General features: G+C 34.0%; 1 protein-coding gene across 1 annotated transcript; it reads left to right on the top strand.

Moving 5' to 3' along the window:
- The first annotated feature begins 1,830 nt into the window (after positions 1-1,830).
- Positions 1,831-6,197, top strand: LOC139847535 (uncharacterized). Its single transcript, XM_071837216.1, has 7 exons — positions 1,831-1,894; positions 2,126-2,203; positions 3,615-4,333; positions 4,437-4,661; positions 4,976-5,551; positions 5,675-5,940; positions 6,135-6,197. The coding sequence occupies exons 3-5, from the start codon at positions 3,761-3,763 to the stop codon at positions 5,528-5,530; spliced, it is 1,353 nt and encodes a 450-aa protein (XP_071693317.1). The 5' UTR covers positions 1,831-1,894; positions 2,126-2,203; positions 3,615-3,760; the 3' UTR covers positions 5,531-5,551; positions 5,675-5,940; positions 6,135-6,197.
- The last annotated feature ends 15,115 nt before the right edge of the window (positions 6,198-21,312 follow it).

The following is a 21,312-nucleotide window of genomic DNA, read 5'->3' as shown; positions in this document are numbered from 1 at the left end:
CAACCCAGATTTCGACCCGATTCCGTATTGAAACCCAAACTTGATGAAGCTCTTAACCTCGCAAATTCACTTGAAGAACAACGAGATGGGTTTTATGATTCCGATTTTTTTAAAAAAAGAATTGCCCCCACATCTTGTTGGGCAAACATTTTGATGTGTTTGTATGTTTTGGATGATGCAGATACTTACTTTGGGACCGGGAACTGTAGACACAATAAAATGCCATCTAAATGCTGAAGATTTTTAGAGTGAATTGTCATATTTACATATAATTGTTTGAACGATCCTAGTTTCATTTTTTGTACTGCAAATACATAAAATTTTAGAATGATTTTTTATGTGACAGGGTGGAGTAGATGCCGTGTTTGTGAATGCGACTCTGACTGGAATACAACAGAGAAATTTAGAGGTAAATCATGAACTCGTTTTGTTTCAAACAATCAATTTTGTTTGCCTAATTCAAAAAAAAAAAAAAAAAAAAAAAAAAAAAAGAATAATCATAACAATATGTTTGGTAACGACAATGAGATATGACAATAAACATAATACTGACTTTAAATAATGTTTTAATGTTATTATTATTGTTATAGGCTGAATTAGCTGCTCTATTGTCTTTAATTATATAATGATTCCATATTTGTTAAGGTAATCATTTTGACCCTTTAAACATCTAAATGTGCATCACTTTTCCCTTTTGGGTGATTTTGGGAATTTAAAGCTACCAACATGTTTTAAAATGTGATTTTTGGAATTGTGGAATGAATATGGACGATTTGGGTCCAGCTGGATAAGTATTTGTGGCGTCAACCAAAATGATGTCATTTTGGGTAAACTATATTATAATGAGTCTCTACTACTTTGCGGGTTCGTAAGCTGAAAATGCTTAAGTTTTGATGAAAACCGCTTATGGGTTGGAAAGTAGATCCGAAGGACTTCAAAATGGTATATGATATGCTTGGGTTTATCAAGTCTAGATACGTTTTAAAGTGCCGACAAAACAACATGTAGTGCTGTTAAAAGGCTGCTGTTGTGCATAACAGCAGTCCGTTTTTGTAAAGCTACAACTTTTCAACCATAACTCTGTTTTTGCCAAATAAGTTGTCCATGAAAAGGTGGGGCCAAAGTTGACAATAAATGCTATGTCAAAAAAATCGTCAAAGATATGGGCGTAACAAGTAGTTGTTATTGTTTGTGTTTTTTTTTTCCTTGCTGTTTGAGGGAAGATATTTCAAACCAGAATTTGAGTGGTTTCAATTCTGTTATGCTTGGTGGTTCTTGACAACATGGTTCTTCATCAATTGGATCGTCAAATGTCATAGGTATGTTCTCATAGTTATTTACGGTTTGTTACTATGATGCTACGCTGTTTATATTGGCACCCTAAAATGATAATTCTCTTATTCGATTTATACTTACATATATTGAGCTATCTGTAAGTGTTTGTCGATTTCTTTTTTTTTTTCGTTTATGTGTGGTTTCATAATCATCACAAGTGCGTTGTTTTTCCTCCTTTTTGTTAGGTTCATGCTGCAGACAAATTAGTAGGTATCGTTTGAAAAGATTTGGTAACGACAATGAGATATGACAATAAACGAGAAACACACTAAAAATTTATACCTACAGGATAAATGATTATTATACTAACATTTAATGTTTATGAATGACACGATTTAATGTTTATGAATGACTACTAACATTTATAACCAAATTGCCTTCTTATACTGAATGATCACATATATTTGTTTGACAATATATATTATCCAAGAGTAGGTTAAATGATTTTGTAGGTACCAACATGTTTTAAATGTGATTTTTGGAATTGTGGAATGAATATGGACGATTTGGGTCAGCTGGATAAGTATTTGTGGCGTCAACCAAAATGATGTCATTTTGGGTAAACTATATTATAATGAGTCTTTACTACTTTGCGGGTTCGTAAGCTGAAAATGCTTAAGCTTTGATGAAAACCGCTTATGGGTTGGAAAGATTTGGTAACGACAATGAGATATGACAATAAACGAGAAATGGACTAAAAATTTATACCTGCAGCATAAATGTTTTCTTAAAATATAATGCGTTTATTCATAATAACTACGTATTATCTAAGGTCAACATGTATCTGCAGGTGCTTACCCGGAAAATTATAAATCTCTACCTGGTGGATTCTACTTTGAAGTAAACCATAGACTCCAATACCGTCCAGGTAAGCTTTTAGACACGATTTAATGTTTATCAATGACTACTAACATTTATATTATCCAAGAGTAGGTTAAATGATTTTGTAATTGCATTTAATGCTACGATTTACCACACTAAGCGTTTTTAATTGACGATTGCGTTTCTTTTCTTACGAAGTTGGTTGAGGATTTTTTTTATTATTATTATGAGGTTGGTAAACTTTTTATGTAGATTATGATCATAAATTAGGTTTTAATATATTGATCTTTTTTAGTAGGATTATAGATGAAAATAGTATAATCATTTGACATCGATTGTATAATTAAGATATTGAAGAATATTCAAATGAAATCTATATTTAAGTTGAGATTGAGGGGACAAATCTCAGCCTTTAGATGGAGATTGATCAACGGATCAGATTAAAAGTCCCAATATATGGCGGAGGGGTATTTTCGTCCACACAGGCAAAATATGTTATACACCCACCGCTTGGAATTTCATTCCATCGTATCTGCATTTCACACACAAACACACACTTCTTTCTAGGGTTTCAACATCGACCGCTAATTTCCTTCGATCAACACCGATCAAAGCTGCCATTATCAACAATCATCAACAGCTATACACATTAATCGATTATCTTCCATCAAACATGGCTAAATCGGAGCATTCTCTAATCAAAAAATCGTCGTCGGCTGAAAAGCATGTTCCGGCTAATAAAAAAGCTCCGGCCAAAACTACTGGTAATTTTAACAAGTTTTGTTGATGTTCGTTTATAATCAATCAAGTTTGTTTGTATTCCTTTGATGATTTCAAATTTCAGGGTTTCGTCATATAGCATTCGTGTGTGTGCTTCTTTAAGCACATGATTTTTGTTGTGATTGTTTAATATGTGCTTTTTATCTTCTGTATGAGTTGCACATTTGTTGTTCTTAAATCAGATTGTATGTATAAGTTTTGTTATTACCTTTTAGGTTTTATCAATCACATGTGATTATTACAAGAAATCACTTTCGAATACACATTTAGCTGTTATATTTGCTTCTTTAATCACATGTTATTCGTTGTGATTGTTTAATATGTGCTTTTTATCTTTTGTATGAGTTGCACACCTTTTAGGTTTTATTCAATCACATGTGATTATATAATAAATCACTTTTGAAATCTGTTAACAAATGTTATTTGCTTCTTTAATCACATGTTATTTGTTGTGATTGTTTAATATGTGCCTTTTATCTGTGTATGAGTTGCATATCTGTTGTTGCTAAATCAGAGTGTAAGTATAAATTTTGTGAGTATCTTCTAGGTTTTTTCAATCACATGTGATTATACAAGAAATCACTATGGAATTCACATTTAGCTGTTAACAAATGATATCACCTTTGATTTGTTTTGTTCAATGTTACTGATTTACTTTTGTAAATCACATTTTTCAGGTAAAAGAAAACACCAGTCTGTTACCAATGCCGTTGATAATCCCAAACAGAAACACAAAGTTAAGGATGTTCCTTCTGATGATGAAGTTGAGTCTAAGCTACCTGCTCTTAGGCTAAGGACAACACCAGCGCAGTTTGCAAAGGTGATGTGTTCGTTGACCCCCGAACAAAAAGTTTGTGTCACGAGACTTGGGTTTCGTTCTTTAATTGGGTTTAATATAGACCAATTGCCGGGTAATCTTGTTTACTATGTTGTTGACAATTTCGATGGTGATGAGATGATAATAAAGACTCAAAAAGGAAACATTAAGGTTGATTCCCAAGCTGTCCACGATGTGTTTGGACTCGAAGATGTTGGTACTGATATAGACACCTTGGAACTCAAGCTTGGTAGTCTTTTTGTTCAAAATTGGTTGAATCAGTTTCCACCACCCCCGTTTGTCACCCGTTCATCTTCACTGTGTTCTAAGATCCTGACCTCAACGGAAGTTGATAGTATCTTTCAGATGAACTTTATCATGTTGTTTGCAAGCACGATGGTGTCATGTGAAAGAAATGGGAAAATGAGTTCGTATGTGTTGATGAGGTTGTCTGACGATGTTGATATTTCAAGTATCAACTGGTCCATGTTTCTTCTTTCTTCATTGAAATATAGCAAAATTGGATGGAACAGAAATGATCCCAACTGTTTCTACACCGGTGCTGCTACTTTTCTCACCGTGAGTTATCTTTTCATTATCTATATATCATATATGATTTTCAACAATCTTTTTTACGAATTGGTTTGATAACTATGATTTTTTTTTCGTGTTTGTTTCTTAGCTGCTCTATCTCGACCGTACAAAGTTTGATTCTTTTCCTGTTGTTCGTGGGCGTCCAGTTTTCAAGAACTGGAAAGGAGCCATTGCGGTTCGTGCAAAGAAAGAGGCTGAGCTCGGATCATTTAGGCTGTTGGAACTTGCAGATGAATATGACGAAGAAGCAGAAAATGGGGAAGGTTTTCTCAAACTTGAAGATGAGGATAAGGCTGATCTGCGTGCGATTGAGGTAGTTTTTTTTTTTTTTTTTTTTTTTTTTATTTTTTTTTATTTTTTATAATTCAAACACCTGTTTTTACTAATTAAATCATGCTGTGTTAGTATGATTTTTTGTATACAATCACCTGTGATTGAATTTTTGTATACAATCACATGTGATTTTATGATAAAATCACATGTGATTGATTTTTTGTATACAATCACCTGTTTTCACTAATTAAATAATACTTGGTCTGATTATACATTCAGTAAATAATATTATATTATGCGATAACTTTGATCTTTTTTTATAACTATTCTAAGCTTTTTGCACATTATATGCAGGGTTATTGTGAAGTTATCGAGGAGAAGTTTAAATTGGTCAATGAGTTGAAGCATTTTTTATCACGGACAATACGTGAAAGTTTGTCCAAGTACCCAGATGAGAAGATATTGATATCTTATGAAAAGAAGTTGAACGAAGTCTTTAAAATGGATGTGTGTGATGTGAAGACTGACGATGAGATGGAGGATGAGTCAGAGGGAAAAGACGATGATGATGTCAACAATGATGAGTCAGAGGGAAAAGACGATGATGATGAGAAGAAGGCCGAGTCAGAGGGAACTGACGATGATGATGACGACGATGATGATGAGAAGAATGCTGATTCGGAGAAAAAAGATGATGAATGTGTTGATGTAAACAAGGTTGAGTCTGAGAAAAAGATTGATGATGGGCAATCCAAGGCTGATGATGATGTGAATGATGAGCAAGAAGTTAATCTTGATTCCGATGATCCAATTGTTCCAGTTGTGACAGAAGTTGTAGGTCCAAAGGTTGCTGAGAAAGATGTTGACAAAGATCAAAATGAAGAAGAGTACACATCTTTGACACAATAGTTTAACAACAACGTTAATGAGGTCGTTGATATTTGTGAAATTATATCTTTACTTAATGCACCAACAAGCCTTACATGGTTACCTGTTCATAATACTCCAACAATGATGAATTTAACACCACCTACTTTTCATCTCTTATCTCAGGAGGATAAATATGAGAACAAGGAGTATGATGAAGCTGTGAAATTGTTAGACAAGGGCAAGTTAGCAAGCAACCCTGAAGTTGGAAAAACGTTACCGAAACAAACGGCTGTCCAGTCAAAGAAATTTTGTAAAAAAGCTATAAAGAAAGATCGGACAATCGTTCTTAGACCTGCTTATATCAACAAGCTGACTGTTGTGTCTGACATTCTGACAAACTCTGAGCTTATTTTGGCTATGGAATTATTTTCGATGAAGCTTAGCCCTTCGTGAGTTTTCTAAAATTTTTCCTTTTAATACATACAAATCCTTCTGCTTTATAAGCCAATCACATGTGATTATATTATGAAATCACATGTGATTATATTATGAAATCACATGTGATTTTATTATCAAATCACATGTGATTATATTCTGAAATTACATGTATTAAACTAACCCCCCTTTTTTTTTTTTTTGTCAGTGAGACTGTTTTTGAATCAAGAAAAGGCAGCATGATACACCGTCTTAGTTTGGAATCACTTTGCCCTGATGTTTATGTTGAGGCTAGTGTAATTGATTTATGGAGCTTTATACTGAATGAAGAGTAAAAGTACAGAGGACAATTGAAATGTCCCGTTCTTATTGATTAAAAACGTTCCATATTAATTGATTTCGTTGCGAGGTTTTGACCTCTATATGAGACGTTTTTCAAAGACTGCATTCATTTTAAAACAAACCATAACCTTTATTTCATCAATAAAGGTTTAAAAAGCTTTACGTAGATTATCAAATAATGATAATCTAAAATATCCTGTTTACACACGACCATTACATAATGGTTTACAATACAAATATGTTACAACAAATTAAGTTTCTTGAATGCAGTTTTTACAAAATATCATACAAGCATGGACTCCAAATCTCGTCCTTATTTAAGTATGCGACAGCGGAAGCTCTTAATAATCACCTGAGAATAAACATGCTTAAAACGTCAACAAAAAATGTTGGTGAGTTATAGGTTTAACCTATATATATCAAATCATAATAATAGACCACAAGATTTCATATTTCAATACACATCCCATACATAGAGATAAAAATCATTCATATGGTGAACACCTGGTAACCGACATTAACAATATGCATATATAAGAATATCCCCATCATTCCGGGACACCCTTCGGATATGATATAAATTTCGAAGTACTAAAGCATCCGGTACTTTGGATGGGGTTTGTTAGGCCCAAGAGATCTATCTTTAGGATTCGCGTCAATTAGGGTGTCTGTTCCCTAATTCTTAGATTACCAGACTTAATAAAAAGGGGCATATTCGATTTCGATAATTCAACCATAGAATGTAGTTTCACGTACTTGTGTCTATTTTGTAAATCATTTATAAAACCTGCATGTATTCTGAAATGTCCCGTTCTTATTGATTAAAAACGTTCCATATTAATTGATTTCGTTGCGAGGTTTTGACCTCTATATGAGACGTTTTTCAAAGACTGCATTCATTTTTAAAACAAACCATAACCTTTATTTCATAAATAAAGGTTTAAAAAGCTTTACGTAGATTATCAAATAATGATAATCTAAAATATCCTGTTTACACACGACCATTACATAATGGTTTACAATACAAATATGTTACATTGAAATCAGTTTCTTGAATGCAGTTTTTACACAATATCATACAAACATGGACTCCAAATCTTGTCCTTATTTTAGTATGCAACAGCGGAAGCTCTTAATATTCACCTGAGAATAAACATGCTTTAAACGTCAACAAAAATGTTGGTGAGTTATAGGTTTAACCTATATATATCAAATCGTAACAATAGACCACAAGATTTCATATTTCAATACACATCCCATACATAGAGATAAAAATCATTCATATGGTGAACACCTGGTAACCGACAATAACAAGATGCATATATAAGAATATCCCCATCATTCCGGGACACCCTTCGGATATGATATAAATTTCGAAGTACTAAAGCATCCGGTACTTTGGATGGGGTTTGTTAGGCCCAATAGATCTATCTTTAGGATTCGCGTCAATTAGGGTGTCTGTTCCCTAATTCTTAGATTACCAGACTTAATAAAAAGGGGCATATTCGATTTCGATAATTCAACCATAGAATGTAGTTTCACGTACTTGTGTCTATTTTGTAAATCATTTATAAAACCTGCATGTATTCTCATCCCAAAAATATTAGATTTTAAAAGTGGGACTATAACTCACTTTCACAGATTTTTACTTCGTCGGGAAGTAAGACTTGGCCACTGTTGATTCACGAACCTATAACAATATATACATATATATTAAAGTATGTTCAAAATATATTTACAACACTTTTAATATATTTTGATGTTTTAAGTTTATTAAGTCAGCTGTCCTCGTTAGTAACCTATAACTAGTTGTCCACAGTTAGATGTACAGAAATAAATCGATAAATATTATCTTGAATCAATCCACGACCCAGTGTATACGTATCTCAGTATTGATCACAACTCAAACTATATATATTTTGGAATCAACCTCAACCCTGTATAGCTAACTCCAACATTCACATATAGAGTGTCTATGGTTGTTCCGAAATATATATAGATGTGTCGACATGATAGGTCGAAACATTGTATACGTGTCTATGGTATCTCAAGATTACATAATATACAATACAAGTTGATTAAGTTATGGTTGGAATAGATTTGTTACCAATTTTCACGTAGCTAAAATGAGAAAAATTATCCAATCTTGTTTTACCCATAACTTCTTCATTTTAAATCCGTTTTGAGTGAATCAAATTGCTATGATTTCATATTGAACTCTATTTTATGAATCTAAACAGAAAAAGTATAGGTTTATAGTCGGAAAAATAAGTTACAAGTCGTTTTTGTAAAGGTAGTCATTTCAGTCGAAAGAACGACGTCTAGATGACCATTTTAGAAAACATACTTCCACTTTGAGTTTAACCATAATTTTTGGATATAGTTTCATGTTCATAATAAAAATCATTTTCTCAGAATAACAACTTTTAAATCAAAGTTTATCATAGTTTTTAATTAACTAACCCAAAACAGCCCGCGGTGTTACTACGACGGCGTAAATCCGGTTTTACGGTGTTTTTCGTGTTTCCAGGTTTTAAATCATTAAGTTAGCATATCATATAGATATAGAACATGTGTTTAGTTGATTTTAAAAGTCAAGTTAGAAGGATTAACTTTTGTTTGCGAACAAGTTTAGAATTAACTAAACTATGTTCTAGTGATTACAAGTTTAAACCTTCGAATAAGATAGCTTTATATGTATGAATCGAATGATGTTATGAACATCATTACTACCTTAATTTCCTTGGATAAACCTACTGGAAAAGAGAAAAATGGATCTAGCTTCAATGGATCCTTGGATGGCTCGAAGTTCTTGAAGCAGAATCATGACACGAAAACAAGTTCAAGTAAGATCATCACTTGAAATAAGATTGTTATAGTTATAGAAATTGAACCAAAGTTTGAATATGATTATTACCTTGTATTAGAATGATAACCTACTGTAAGAAACAAAGATTTCTTGAGGTTGGATGATCACCTTACAAGATTGGAAGTGAGCTAGCAAACTTGAAAGTATTCTTGATTTTATGAAACTAGAACTTTTGGAATTTATGAAGAACACTTAGAACTTGAAGATAGAACTTGAGAGAGATCAATTAGATGAAGAAAATTGAAGAATGAAAGTGTTTGTAGGTGTTTTTGGTCGTTGGTGTATGGATTAGATATAAAGGATATGTAATTTTGTTTTCATGTAAATAAGTCATGAATGATTACTCATATTTTTGTAATTTTATGAGATATTTCATGCTAGTTGCCAAATGATGGTTCCCACATGTGTTAGGTGACTCACATGGGCTGCTAAGAGCTGATCATTGGAGTGTATATACCAATAGTACATACATCTAAAAGCTGTGTATTGTACGAGTACGAATACGGGTGCATACGAGTAGAATTGTTGATGAAACTGAACGAGGATGTAATTGTAAGCATTTTTGTTAAGTAGAAGTATTTTGATAAGTGTATTGAAGTCTTTCAAAAGTGTATAAATACATATTAAAACACTACATGTATATACATTTTAACTGAGTCGTTAAGTCATCGTTAGTCGTTACATGTAAGTGTTGTTTTGAAACCTTTAGGTTAACGATCTTGTTAAATGTTGTTAACCCAATGTTTATAATATCAAATGAGATTTTAAATTATTATATTATCATGATATTATCATGTATGAATATCTCTTAATATGATATATATACATTAAATGTCTTTACAACGATAATCGTTACATATATGTCTCGTTTAAAAATCATTAAGTTAGTAGTCTTGTTTTTACATATGTAGTTCATTGTTAATATACTTTATGATATGTTTTCTTATCATAGTATCATGTTAACTATATATATATATATATCCATATATATGTCATCATATAGTTTTTACAAGTTTTAACGTTCATGAATCACCGATCAACTTGGGTGGTCAATTGTCTATATGAAACATATTTCAATTAATCAAGTCTTAACAAGTTTGATTGCTTAACATGTTGGAAACATTTAATCATGTAAATATCAATCTCAATTAATATATATAAACATGGAAAAGTTCGGGTCACTACAGTACCTACCCGTTAAATAAATTTCGTCCCGAAATTTTAAGCTGTTGAAGGTGTTGACGAATCTTCTGGAAATAGATGCGGGTATTTCTTCTTCATCTGATCTTCACACTCCCAGGTGAACTCGGGTCCTCTACGAGCATTCCATCGAACCTTAACAATTGGTATCTTGTTTTGCTTAAGTCTTTTAACCTCACGATCCATTATTTCGACGGGTTCTTCGATGAATTGAAGTTTTTCGTTGATTTGGATTTCATCTAACGGAATAGTGAGATCTTCTTTAGCAAAACATTTCTTTAAATTCGAGACGTGGAAAGTGTTATGTACAGCCGCGAGTTGTTGAGGTAACTCTAGTCGGTAAGCTACTGGTCCGACACGATCAATAATCTTGAATGGTCCAATATACCTTGGATTTAATTTCCCTCGTTTACCAAATCGAACAACGCCTTTCCAAGGTGCAACTTTAAGCATGACCATCTCTCCAATTTCAAATTCTATATCTTTTCTTTTAATGTCAGCGTAGCTCTTTTGTCGACTTTGGGCGGTTTTCAACCGTTGTTGAATTTGGATGATCTTCTCGGTAGTTTCTTGTATAATCTCCGGACCCGTAATCTGTCTATCCCCCACTTCACTCCAACAAATCGGAGACCTGCACTTTCTACCATAAAGTGCTTCAAACGGCGCCATCTCAATGCTTGAATGGTAGCTGTTGTTGTAGGAAAATTCTGCTAACGGTAGATGTCGATCCCAACTGTTTCCGAAATCAATAACACATGCTCGTAGCATGTCTTCAAGCGTTTGTATCGTCCTTTCGCTCTGCCCATCAGTTTGTGGATGATAGGCAGTACTCATGTCTATACGAGTTCCTAATGCTTGCTGTAATGTCTGCCAGAATCTTGAAATAAATCTGCCATCCCTATCAAAGATAATAGAGATTGGTATTCCATGTCTGGAGACGACTTCCTTCAAATACAGTCGTGCTAACTTCTCCATCTTGTCATCTTCTCTTATTGGTAGGAAGTGTGCTGATTTGGTGAGACGATCAACTATTACCCAAATAGTATCAAAACCACTTGCAGTCCTTGGCAATTTAGTGATGAAATCTATGGTAATGTTTTCCCATTTCCATTCTGGGATTTCGGGTTGTTGAAGTAGACCTGATGGTTTCTGATGCTCAGGTTTGACCTTAGAACACGTCAAACATTCTCCTACGTATTTAGCAACATCGGCTTTCATACCCGGCCACCAAAAATGTTTCTTGAGATCCTTGTACATCTTCCCCGTTCCAGGATGTATTGAGTATCTGGTTTTATGAGCTTCTCTAAGTACCATTTCTCTCATATCTCCAAATTTTGGTACCCAAATCCTTTCAGCCCTATACCGGGTTCCGTCTTCCCGAATATTAAGATGCTTCTCCGATCCTTTGGGTATTTCATCCTTTAAATTTCCCTCTTTTAAAACTCCTTGTTGCGCCTCCTTTATTTGAGTAGTAATGTTATTATGAATCATTATATTCATAGATTTTACTCGAATGGGTTCTCTGTCCTTCCTGCTCAAGGCATCGGCTACCACATTTGCCTTCCCCGGGTGGTAACGAATATCAAAGTCGTAATCATTCAATAATTCAATCCACCTACGCTGCCTCATATTCAGTTGTTTCTGATTAAATATGTGTTGAAGACTTTTGTGGTCGGTATATATAATACTTTTGACCCCATATAAGTAGTGCCTCCAAGTCTTTAATGCAAAAACAACCGCGCCTAATTCCAAATCATGCGTCGTATAATTTTGTTCGTGAATCTTCAATTGTCTAGACGCATAAGCAATCACCTTCGTTCGTTGCATTAATACACAACCGAGACCTTGCTTTGATGCATCACAATAAATCACAAAATCATCATTCCCTTCAGGCAATGACAATATAGGTGCCGTAGTTAGCTTTTTCTTCAATAACTGAAACGCTTTCTCTTGTTCATCATTCCATTCAAATTTCTTCCCTTTATGCGTTAATGCAGTCAAGGGTTTTGCTATTCTGGAAAAGTCTTGGATGAACCTTCTGTAGTAACCAGCTAGTCCTAAAAACTGGCGTATGTGTTTCGGAGTTTTCGGGGTTTCCCACTTTTCAACAGTTTCTATCTTTGCCGGATCCACCTTAATACCTTCTTTGTTCACTATGTGACCGAGGAATTGAACTTCTTCCAACCAAAATGCACACTTTGAAAACTTAGCGTACAATTCTTCCTTCCTCAATACTTCTAACACCTTTCTCAAATGTTCACCGTGTTCTTGGTCATTCTTTGAGTAAATAAGTATGTCATCAATGAAAACAATGACAAACTTGTCAAGGTATGGTCCACACACTCGGTTCATAAGGTCCATGAACACAGCTGGTGCATTAGTTAAACCAAACGGCATGACCATAAACTCGTAATGACCGTAACGTGTTCTGAAAGCAGTCTTTGGAATATCATCTTCTTTCACCCGCATTGGATGATACCCGGAACGTAAGTCAATCTTTGAATAAACAGACGAGCCTTGTAGTTGATCAAATAAGTCGTCGATTCTCGGTAGTGGGTAGTGGTTCTTGATGGTAAGTTTGTTCAACTCTCGGTAGTCGATACACAACCTGAATGTACCATCTTTCTTCTTCACAAACAAAACAGGAGCTCCCCACGGTGATGTGCTTGGTCGAATGAAACCACGCTCTAAAAGTTCTTGTAATTGGCTTTGCAGTTCTTTCATCTCGCTGGGTGCGAGTCTGTAAGGAGCACGAGCTATTGGTGCAGCTCCTGGTACAAGATCTATTTGAAATTCAACGGATCGATGTGGGGGTAATCCCGGCAATTCTTTCAGAAATACATCGGGAAATTCTTTTGCAATGGGAACATCATTGATGCTCTTTTCTTCAGTTTGTACTTTCTCGACGTGTGCTAGAACAGCATAGCAACCTTTTCTTATTAGTTTTTGTGCCTTCAAATTACTAATAAGATGTAGCTTCGTGTTGCCCTTTTCTCCGTACACCATTAAGGGTTTTCCTTTTTCTCGTATAATGCGAATTGCATTTTTGTAACAAACGATCTCCGCTTTCACTTCTTTCAACCAGTCCATACCGATTATCACATCAAAACTCCCTAACTCTACTGGTATCAAATCAATCTTAAATGTTTCGCTAACCAGTTTAATTTCTCGATTCCGACATATATTATCTGCTGAAATTAATTTACCATTTGCTAATTCGAGTAAAAATTTACTATCCAAAGGCGTCAATGGACAACTTAATTTAGCACAAAAATCTCTACTCATATAGCTTCTATCCGCACCCGAATCAAATAAAACGTAAGCAGATTTATTGTCAATAAGAAACGTACCCGTAACAAGCTCCGGGTCTTCCTGTGCCTCTACCGCATTAATATTGAAAACTCTTCCACGGCCTTGTCCATTCGTGTTCTCCTGGTTCGGGCAATTTCTAATAATGTGGCCTGGTTTTCCACATTTATAACAAACTACATTGGCATAACTTGCTCCGACACTACTTGCTCCGCCATTACTCGTTCCGACACCATTTGTTCCTTTCGTTCTATTAACCCCTGGTCCGTAGACCTCACACTTCGCCGCGCTATGACCATTTCTTTTACACTTGTTGCAAAATTTGGTGCAGAACCCCGAGTGATTCTTTTCACACCTTTGGCATAGCTGCTTCTGATTGTTGTTGTTGTTGCGGTTATTATTGTTGTTGGGATGATTGTTGTAGTTGCTGTTGTTGTTGTTGTTGTTGTTGGGCCGTTTGTTGTAGTTGCGATTGATGTTGCGATTGTTGCGATTATTGTTGTAATTGCTGTTGTTGTTGTATTGGTGATTCTTATCACCGTTTTCCTCCCACTTTCTTTTGACTTACTTCACATTGGCCTCTTCAGCAGTCTGTTCTTTAATTCTTTCTTCAATCTGGTTCACTAGTTTGTGAGCCATTCTACATGCCTGTTGTATGGAGGCGGGCTCGTGTGAACTTATATCTTCTTGGATTCTTTCCGGTAATCCTTTCACAAACGCGTCGATCTTCTCTTCCTCATCTTCGAATGCTCCCGGACACAATAGGCACAATTCTGTGAATCTTCTTTCGTACGTGGTAATATCAAATCCTTGGGTTCGTAACCCTCTAAGTTCTGTCTTGAGCTTATTGACCTCGGTTCTGGGACGGTACTTCTCGTTCATCAAGTGCTTGAATGCTGACCACGGTAGTGCGTACGCATCATCTTGTCCCACTTGCTCTAGATAGGTATTCCACCATGTTAACGCAGAACCTGTGAAGGTATGCGTAGCGTACTTCACTTTGTCCTCTTCAGTACACTTACTTATGGCAAACACCGATTCAACCTTCTCGGTCCACCGTTTCAATCCGATCGGTCCTTCGGTTCCATCAAATTCCAAAGGTTTGCAGGCAGTGAATTCTTTGTAGGTGCATCCTACACGATTTCCTGTACTGCTAGATCCAAGGTTATTGTTGGTATGTAGCGCAGCCTGTACTGCGGCTATGTTTGAAGCTAGAAAAGTACGGAATTCCTCTTCATTCATATTCACGGTGTGTCGAGTAGTCGGTGCCATTTCCTTCAAAATAGTTAAATGGAACAAGTTAATCATACAGAATATTAAGAGTAGTTAATAGTATTTCGTAGCATAATATGAACTCATTTATAAAAGCTTTTTCTTCATATTAGCGTTTTATAAGTTTAAATTCGGGTAGTACCTACCCGTTAAGTTCATACTTAGTAGCTAATATACAATTCAACTACTACAATTCTATATGAAAAACTGATTGTAATAATATTTCGCGTTCAAACTTTTATACAATATTTTACAAACTTACAATACCGCTTATTTTACATAAAGCATGAAATATAGCACACAATAACTTTGATACAAGATAGTTGTGAAGACAATTCTAGCTAGTACACAAGTCGTTCAGCAAAGGCAATAAAGACACGTAATTCATACGTCCAGAAACAAGTCATGCATTCTGGTTTTACTAGGACTACTTCCCATCCTTGGTCTTGTGCAACATAACCGTTATGGCCGTTGATAAGACAGCGTGTTGTAACGTCATCAAAGGGACGAGGGTTATGTAATGTCCAACAGTCCCGTAATAATCTAAAAACCTCATTTCTTACCCCAATTACCGACTCCGTCACTTGTGGAAACGTTTTGTTTAATAGTTGTAGCCCGATGTTCTTGTTCTCACTTTGGTGAGAAGCGAACATTACTAATCCGTAAGCATAACATGCTTCTTTATGTTGCATGTTAGCCGCTTTTTCTAAATCACGAAGTCCAATATTCGGATATATTGAGTCAAAATAATTTCTTAACCCGTTGCGTAAAATAGCATTTGGGTTCCCCGCAATATATGCGTCAAAGTAAACACATCGTAACTTATGGGTTTCCCAATGTGATATCCCCCATCTTTCAAACGAAAGTCTCTTATAAACCAAGACATTCTTGGAACGTTCTTCGAATGTCTTACAAACTGATCTCGCCTTAAATAGTTGTGCCGAAGAATTCTGGCCGACTCTAGACAAGATTTCATCAATCATGTCTCCGGGTAGGTCTCTTAAAATATTGGGTTGTCTATCCATTTTGTGTTTTTAAACTGTAAAATAGACAAGAGTTAGTTTCATAAAAAAATACTTATTAATACAAGCAATTTTTACATATATCATAAAGCATAAGAACACTATATTACATATATTACACCACACGAATACAACTATCTTATTCCGACTCGCTCGTTTCTTCTTCTTCGGTTTTGGTTCGTTTTGCCAAGTTTCTAGGGATATATGATGTTCCCCTAATACGAGCCGTCGTTGTCCACATTGGTTTAGAAAAACCTGGTGGTTTAGAGGTTCCCGGGTCATTGTTACAACTTAAGGACTTCGGGGGTTGACGATACATATAAAGTTCATCGGGGTTGGAATTAGATTTCTCTATTTTTATGCCCTTTCCCTTATTATTTTCTTTTGCCTTTTTAAATTCAGTTGGGGTAATTTCTATAACATCATCGGAATTCTCGTCGGAATCCGATTCATCGGAGAATTGGTAATCCTCCCAATATTTTGCTTCCTTGGCGGAAACACCATTGACCATAATTAACTTTGGTCGGTTGGTTGAGGATTTTCTTTTACTTAACCGTTTTATTATTTCCCCCACCGGTTCTATTTCTTCATCCGGTTCCGATTCTTCTTCCGGTTCCGATTCTTCTTCCGGTTCCGACTCTTCTTCCGGTTCCTCTTCGGGAACTTGTGAATCAGTCCACAAATCATTCCAATTTACATTTGACTCTTCATTATTATTAGGTGAGTCAATGGGACTTGTTCTAGAGGTAGACATCTATCACATAATATCAAACACGTTAAGAGATTAATATATCACATAATATTCATATGTTAAAAATATATAGTTTCCAACAAAAATGTTAAGCAATCATTTTTAAAGAAAACACGGTCGAAGTCCAGACTCACTAATGCATCCTAACAAACTCGATAAGACACACTAATGCAAATTTTCTGGTTCTCTAAGACCAACGCTCGGATACCAACTGAAATGTCCCGTTCTTATTGATTAAAAACGTTCCATATTAATTGATTTCGTTGCGAGGTTTTGACCTCTATATGAGACGTTTTTCAAAGACTGCATTCATTTTTAAAAAAAACCATAACCTTTATTTCATAAATAAAGGTTTAAAAAGCTTTACGTAGATTATCAAATAATGATAATCTAAAATATCCTGTTTACACACGACCATTACATAATGGTTTACAATACAAATATGTTACATCGAAATCAGTTTCTTGAATGCAGTTTTTACACAATATCATACAAACATGGACTCCAAATCTTGTCCTTATTTTAGTATGCAACAGCGGAAGCTCTTAATATTCACCTGAGAATAAACATGCTTTAAACGTCAACAAAAATGTTGGTGAGTTATAGGTTTAACCTATATATATCAAATCGTAACAATAGACCACAAGATTTCATATTTCAATACACATCCCATACATAGAGATAAAAATCATTCATATGGTGAACACCTGGTAACCGACAATAACAATATGCATATATAAGAATATCCCCATCATTCCGGGACACCCTTCGGATATGATATAAATTTCGAAGTACTAAAGCATCCGGTACTTTGGATGGGGTTTGTTAGGCCCAATAGATCTATCTTTAGGATTCGCGTCAATTAGGGTGTCTGTTCCCTAATTCTTAGATTACCAGACTTAATAAAAAGGGGCATATTCGATTTCGATAATTCAACCATAGAATGTAGTTTCACGTACTTGTGTCTATTTTGTAAATCATTTATAAAACCTGCATGTATTCTCATCCCAAAAATATTAGATTTTAAAAGTGGGACTATAACTCACTTTCACAGATTTTTACTTCGTCGGGAAGTAAGACTTGGCCACTGTTGATTCACGAACCTATAACAATATATACATATATATTAAAGTATGTTCAAAATATATTTACAACACTTTTAATATATTTTGATGTTTTAAGTTTATTAAGTCAGCTGTCCTCGTTAGTAACCTATAACTAGTTGTCCACAGTTAGATGTACAGAAATAAATCGATAAATATTATCTTGAATCAATCCACGACCCAGTGTATACGTATCTCAGTATTGATCACAACTCAAACTATATATATTTTGGAATCAACCTCAACCCTGTATAGCTAACTCCAACATTCACATATAGAGTGTCTATGGTTGTTCCGAAATATATATAGATGTGTCGACATGATAGGTCGAAACATTGTATACGTGTCTATGGTATCTCAAGATTACATAATATACAATACAAGTTGATTAAGTTATGGTTGGAATAGATTTGTTACCAATTTTCACGTAGCTAAAATGAGAAAAATTATCCAATCTTGTTTTACCCATAACTTCTTCATTTTAAATCCGTTTTGAGTGAATCAAATTGCTATGATTTCATATTGAACTCTATTTTATGAATCTAAACAGAAAAAGTATAGGTTTATAGTCGGAAAAATAAGTTACAAGTCGTTTTTGTAAAGGTAGTCATTTCAGTCGAAAGAACGACGTCTAGATGACCATTTTAGAAAACATACTTCCACTTTGAGTTTAACCATAATTTTTGGATATAGTTTCATGTTCATAATAAAAATCATTTTCTCAGAATAACAACTTTTAAATCAAAGTTTATCATAGTTTTTAATTAACTAACCCAAAACAGCCCGCGGTGTTACTACGACGGCGTAAATCCGGTTTTACGGTGTTTTTCGTGTTTCCAGGTTTTAAATCATTAAGTTAGCATATCATATAGATATAGAACATGTGTTTAGTTGATTTTAAAAGTCAAGTTAGAAGGATTAACTTTTGTTTGCGAACAAGTTTAGAATTAACTAAACTATGTTCTAGTGATTACAAGTTTAAACCTTCGAATAAGATAGCTTTATATGTATGAATCGAATGATGTTATGAACATCATTACTACCTTAATTTCCTTGGATAAACCTACTGGAAAATAGAAAAATGGATCTAGCTTCAATGGATCCTTGGATGGCTCGAAGTTCTTGAAGCAGAATCATGACACGAAAACAAGTTCAAGTAAGATCATCACTTGAAATAAGATTGTTATAGTTATAGAAATTGAACCAAAGTTTGAATATGATTATTACCTTGTATTAGAATGATAACCTACTGTAAGAAACAAAGATTTCTTGAGGTTGGATGATCACCTTACAAGATTGGAAGTGAGCTAGCAAACTTGAAAGTATTCTTGATTTTATGAAACTAGAACTTTTGGAATTTATGAAGAACACTTAGAACTTGAAGATAGAACTTGAGAGAGATCAATTAGATGAAGAAAATTGAAGAATGAAAGTGTTTGTAGGTGTTTTTGGTCGTTGGTGTATGGATTAGATATAAAGGATATGTAATTTTGTTTTCATGTAAATAAGTCATGAATGATTACTCATATTTTTGTAATTTTATGAGATATTTCATGCTAGTTGCCAAATGATGGTTCCCACATGTGTTAGGTGACTCACATGGGCTGCTAAAAGCTGATCATTGGAGTGTATATACCAATAGTACATACATCTAAAAGCTGTGTATTGTACGAGTACGAATACGGGTGCATACGAGTAGAATTGTTGATGAAACTGAACGAGGATGTAATTGTAAGCATTTTTGTTAAGTAGAAGTATTTTGATAAGTGTATTGAAGTCTTTCAAAAGTGTATAAATACATATTAAAACACTACATGTATATACATTTTAACTGAGTCGTTAAGTCATCGTTAGTCGTTACATGTAAGTGTTGTTTTGAAACCTTTAGGTTAATGATCTTGTTAAATGTTGTTAACCCAATGTTTATAATATCAAATGAGATTTTAAATTATTATATTATCATGATATTATCATGTATGAATATCTCTTAATATGATATATATACATTAAATGTATTTACAACGATAATCGTTACATATATGTCTCGTTTAAAAATCATTAAGTTAGTAGTCTTGTTTTTACATATGTAGTTCATTGTTAATATACTTTATGATATGTTTTCTTATCATAGTATCATGTTAACTATATATATATATATATATATATATCCATATATATGTCATCATATAGTTTTTACAAGTTTTAACGTTCATGAATCACCGATCAACTTGGGTGGTCAATTGTCTATATGAAACATATTTCAATTAATCAAGTCTTAACAAGTTTGATTGCTTAACATGTTGGAAACATTTAATCATGTAAATATCAATCTCAATTAATATATATAAACATGGAAAAGTTCGGGTCACTACATATTCTCATTCCAAAAATATTAGATTTTAAAAGTGGGACTATAACTCACTTTCACAGATTTTTACTTCGTCGGGAAGTAAGACTTGGCCACTGGTTGATTCACGAACCTATAACAATATATACATATATATCAAAGTATGTTCAAAATATATTTACAACACTTTTAATATATTTTGATGTTTTAAGTTTATTAAGTCAGCTGTCCTTGTTAGTAACCTACAACTAGTTGTCCACAGTTAGATGTACAGAAATAAATCCATAAATATTATCTTGAATCAATCCATGACCCAGTGTATACGTATCTCAGTATTGATCACAACTCAAACTATATATATTTTGGAATCAACCTCAACCCTGTATAGCTAACTCCAACATTCACATATAGAGTGTCTATGGTTGTTCCGAAATATATATAGATGTGTCGACATGATAGGTCGAAACATTGTATACGTGTCTATGGTATCTCAAGATTACATAATATACAATACAAGTTGATTAAGTTATGGTTGGAATAGATTTGTTATCAATTTTCACGTAGCTAAAATGAGAAAAATTATCCAATCTTGTTTTACCCATAACTTCTTCATTTTAAATCCTTTTTGAGTGAATCAAATTGCTATGGTTTCATATCGAACTCTATTTTATGAATCTAAACAGAAAAAGTATAGGTTTATAGTCGGAAAAATAAGTTACAAGTCGTTTTTGTAAAGGTAGTCATTTCAGTCGAAAGAACGACGTCTAGATGACCATTTTAGAAAACATACTTCCACTTTGAGTTTAACCATAATTTTTGGATATAGTTTCATGTTCATAATAAAAATTATTTTTCCAGAATAACAACTTTTAAATCAAAGTTTATCATAGTTTTTAATTAACTAACCCAAAACAGCCCGCGGTGTTACTACGACGGCGTAAATCCGATTTTACGGTGTTTTTCGTGTTTCCAGGTTTTAAATCATTAATTTAGCATATCATATAGATATAGAACATGTGTTTAGTTGATTTTAAAAGTCAAGTTAGAAGGATTAACTTTTGTTTGCGAACAAGTTTAGAATTAACTAAACTATGTTCTAGTGATTACAAGTTTAAACCTTCGAATAAGATAGCTTTATATGTATGAATTGAATGATGTTATGAACATCATT

The sequence above is a fragment of the Rutidosis leptorrhynchoides genome, chromosome 5 (assembly GCF_046630445.1).
Source record: "Rutidosis leptorrhynchoides isolate AG116_Rl617_1_P2 chromosome 5, CSIRO_AGI_Rlap_v1, whole genome shotgun sequence".
Classification (NCBI taxonomy): Eukaryota; Viridiplantae; Streptophyta; class Magnoliopsida; order Asterales; family Asteraceae; genus Rutidosis; species Rutidosis leptorrhynchoides.
The sequence above is the reverse complement of the archived record's forward strand: the minus strand, read 5'-3'. Positions and strand labels throughout refer to the sequence as shown.

Excerpts from the sequence above, each read along its gene's own strand:
- LOC139847535 (XM_071837216.1), top strand. The coding sequence starts at position 3,761 with ATGTGTTCGTTGACCCCCGAACAAAAAGTTTGTGTCACGAGACTTGGG. Across the intron at positions 4,334-4,436 it reads GTGCTGCTACTTTTCTCACC|CTGCTCTATCTCGACCGTAC; the intron begins GTGAGTTATCTT and ends TTTGTTTCTTAG. Across the intron at positions 4,662-4,975 it reads CTGATCTGCGTGCGATTGAG|GGTTATTGTGAAGTTATCGA; the intron begins GTAGTTTTTTTT and ends CATTATATGCAG.